This window comes from Galeopterus variegatus, unplaced genomic scaffold (assembly GCF_000696425.1).
Source record: "Galeopterus variegatus unplaced genomic scaffold, G_variegatus-3.0.2 Scaffold3170, whole genome shotgun sequence".
NCBI lineage: Eukaryota > Metazoa > Chordata > Mammalia > Dermoptera > Cynocephalidae > Galeopterus > Galeopterus variegatus.
Genome location: NW_007729281.1, coordinates 244,859 through 247,628, shown reverse-complemented (window position 1 = coordinate 247,628; position 2,770 = coordinate 244,859). Strand labels below are relative to the sequence as shown.

Below are 2,770 nucleotides of genomic sequence, written 5' to 3'. Positions count from 1 at the left end.
GCTGCCACGCTATGGGGCTTGGAAAGGTGCTTTCAACCCTGAACCTCCAGGTACCTTTGGGATCTGTGGTTTTCATAATTTTCTGGTCAAGGAACCCCTTTTTAGCACCCCAAACCCAGGCCTTGGGGGACATCAGGACTGCTGTGGTTGAAGCGAGGGGGAGGGGCCGGCAGCTCCACCCACTCCCCTGACCCCGCCAGGGAGCCTGGGCTTCCGTGAGACACAAGTTTGAAAGCCACCATTCTGGTCCCACCTATTCATTATGCAGATAGGGAAACTGAGGCTCGGGAGGTGAGGGAACGACCCCAGAGTCACACAGTGGATGGGGGATGGAGCCAGGGCTCCCAACTCTGCCTGGGGCCTTTCGAGGCCAGCTTTGAGCAGCACCTGAAATCCAGGGAGAGTGTGAACTGGTCAGAGTTTTGTGTCCCCCTCTGAGCCGAGAAGCGCACAGGATGCCGCGTAGGCTGTCCCCCCAGAATGTAAACCATGGGCAAAGCATATGCTCCCCAAAGCAGAAGAGGGGAGCTGTTCCCAGATGCTGCTGACCAGCCAGGCCACCTCTCCAGATCCCAGGCAGTGGGCCACCCACCCCCACTCTCCTTCGGTCCACCCCACCCAACGCAGGGTCCATGGCTTGGCCCTGCCAGGGGCCTCTGCCCTGCAGGACCCCTCAGATGCGTCTCTGTTCGTTGCCTGCAGGGAATCAAGAAGCCCTACAACCCCATCCTGGGGGAGACCTTCCGCTGCTGCTGGTTCCACCCCCAGACCAACAGCCACACCTTCTACCTAGCAGAGCAGGCAAGCGCCCCCCACCTCTCCCGGCGCTGGGTGGGCAGGGCCCTGGCAGCAGGCGGGGCAGGTCTGACCCCAGTGCACGTTTCTTGATGGACCCACATCCTGCCCAACGGAAGGGCTCTGGGCCTGGCCGCTGCCAGCAGGAATTCCCAGAAGGCGCAGGCACGGTGTTGCTGTAGCCGTAGAAAACATCTCCTTGCTGGGGGGCAGTGCACCCCATTTCCCACGGGGCACTATGGGGCGACACAGGGATTCGAGTCTGCTGCTGCGCCCTACGACTCAGGCTGGGCACCCCTGGACATCATGGGCAAGAGCCGGGAGGGCCTCCCACATGGAGTCAGGGTTCGGGGCTTCTCCCCAGGAGGCTGGGCTCTCGCTTCCCTGGGATTGCCCATTTCTGGGGCCGTTTCCAGAGCTGCCTCTGCCCGCAGGTGTCCCACCACCCACCAGTGTCTGCCTTCCATGTCAGCAACCGGAAGGACGGCTTCTGCATTAGCGGCAGCATCACGGCCAAGTCCAGGTTCTATGGTGAGGGGCTCACCCTGGGTGCTTCCTGGGGCCTCGGGGAAATGGGGAAGGACCCGGCTCCAGGAGCTGTTGGACACCAAGAGCTCAAGTGGTGGCCGTGTGCACATCAGCGACACATGGGGGTAAAAGTGCTCAGACCCTGGATGGGGCAGAGCCGGCCCAGAGCCCGGCCTGGGCTCATTTCCCCAGCTGGGAGTGGGCACCTTTTGCAGGGATGCCATGAGGGCTGAGAGACCTGCAAGAAAGGTGCAGTCTGGAGCTGTGCAGTTTGGTAGCCACTAGCCGCGTGTGGCTGTCTAAGTGGATTAAAATGAAATAAAACTTTAAACTCAATCCCTCAGTCATAGGAGACATGTCGCACGTGCTCAGTAGCCACACGTGGCTGGTGGCCCCGTGTAGGGCAGGCAGGAAGGCTCCATCATCACAGGAAGGTCTTTGGGACGTGGGTGCACAGAAAGTGTCTGTTTCCATTTCCCCGTTGTTGGCAGAGGGTGCTGCATGCCCGTGTGCCCAGCTGGCTGCAGGGTGCATGGAGGTCTGCAGGGGGTGACAGGGGGCATCTCCTTCAGGGTCCATTCACCTTTTCTGCCCCATGCTCCCATCTCTGGCAGCAGCTGGGGGTGGAACCCCTCTACCAGGATGTTTAAAATCCAAGAGGGGCTCAGGCTAGAATCCCTGGTTTTGTAACTGAAATAAACCTTTGACATGTCAAAGTTAAATAACTTTTCAGGACAGATGGGTGGCAGGGCTTTCACGGAGCATGGGGCTCAGAGAGGTTCCATGACTTACCCACAATCACACAGCTGTGTGTGCCGGGAACTCTTCTGACCTGTTGGAAGGGACCTCAGACCCCGTGACCATAGGGGTGGCCCCGGGTGCCGAGGGTCTTTCTGTGTCACTGATGCCACGGCCCCTGTCTCTGCAGGGAACTCACTGTCAGCTCTGCTGGACGGCAAGGCCACTCTCACCTTCCTGAACCGAGCGGAGGATTATACACTCACCATGCCCTACGCCCACTGCAGAGGTGAGAAGCTGCACCGCCCACCCCCGTGCAGAGCCCGAGCTGGCCCCTCAGTGAGCCCGCCCGGTGCCAAACCCTTCTGGTTTCTATTTGTTTGAAGATAATTTTATTTCACCCTCACTCGTCAGTGGTTTCTTTAAGCTAGGTATGCAACTCCAGGTAGATTGTTATTTTTCTCCCTTTTGAAAACTTCTTTTTACTGCTTTCTGGCTTCAATCGTGGTCAGTGATCAGTCAGCGGCCAGCCTATTTGTTACATAATCTGCTTTTCTCTGTAGCGACTTTCCAGATATTCTCTGTCGTTGGTGCAGTGCAATCTCACAGTAGTGTGTTTGGGTTTATTTTTTTAATTATTAGACTTTCTTTTTTTTTTTTTTTGTCTTTTGTCTTTTTTTTTCCGTGTCCGGCAACGGACCGCAACCCT

General features: G+C 57.5%; 1 protein-coding gene across 1 annotated transcript in view; it reads left to right on the top strand.

Annotated features, from left to right (window-relative positions):
- OSBPL5 (oxysterol binding protein-like 5) overlaps positions 1-2,770 on the top strand; it is a gene marked incomplete at its 5' end in the record, with an annotated part of 18,858 nt that overhangs the window by 1,787 nt on the left and 14,301 nt on the right. The window contains 3 exon segments of the mRNA XM_008584190.1: positions 703-801; positions 1,230-1,326; positions 2,252-2,350. Of these exon segments, the coding sequence (XP_008582412.1) occupies positions 703-801; positions 1,230-1,326; positions 2,252-2,350 (295 nt within the window).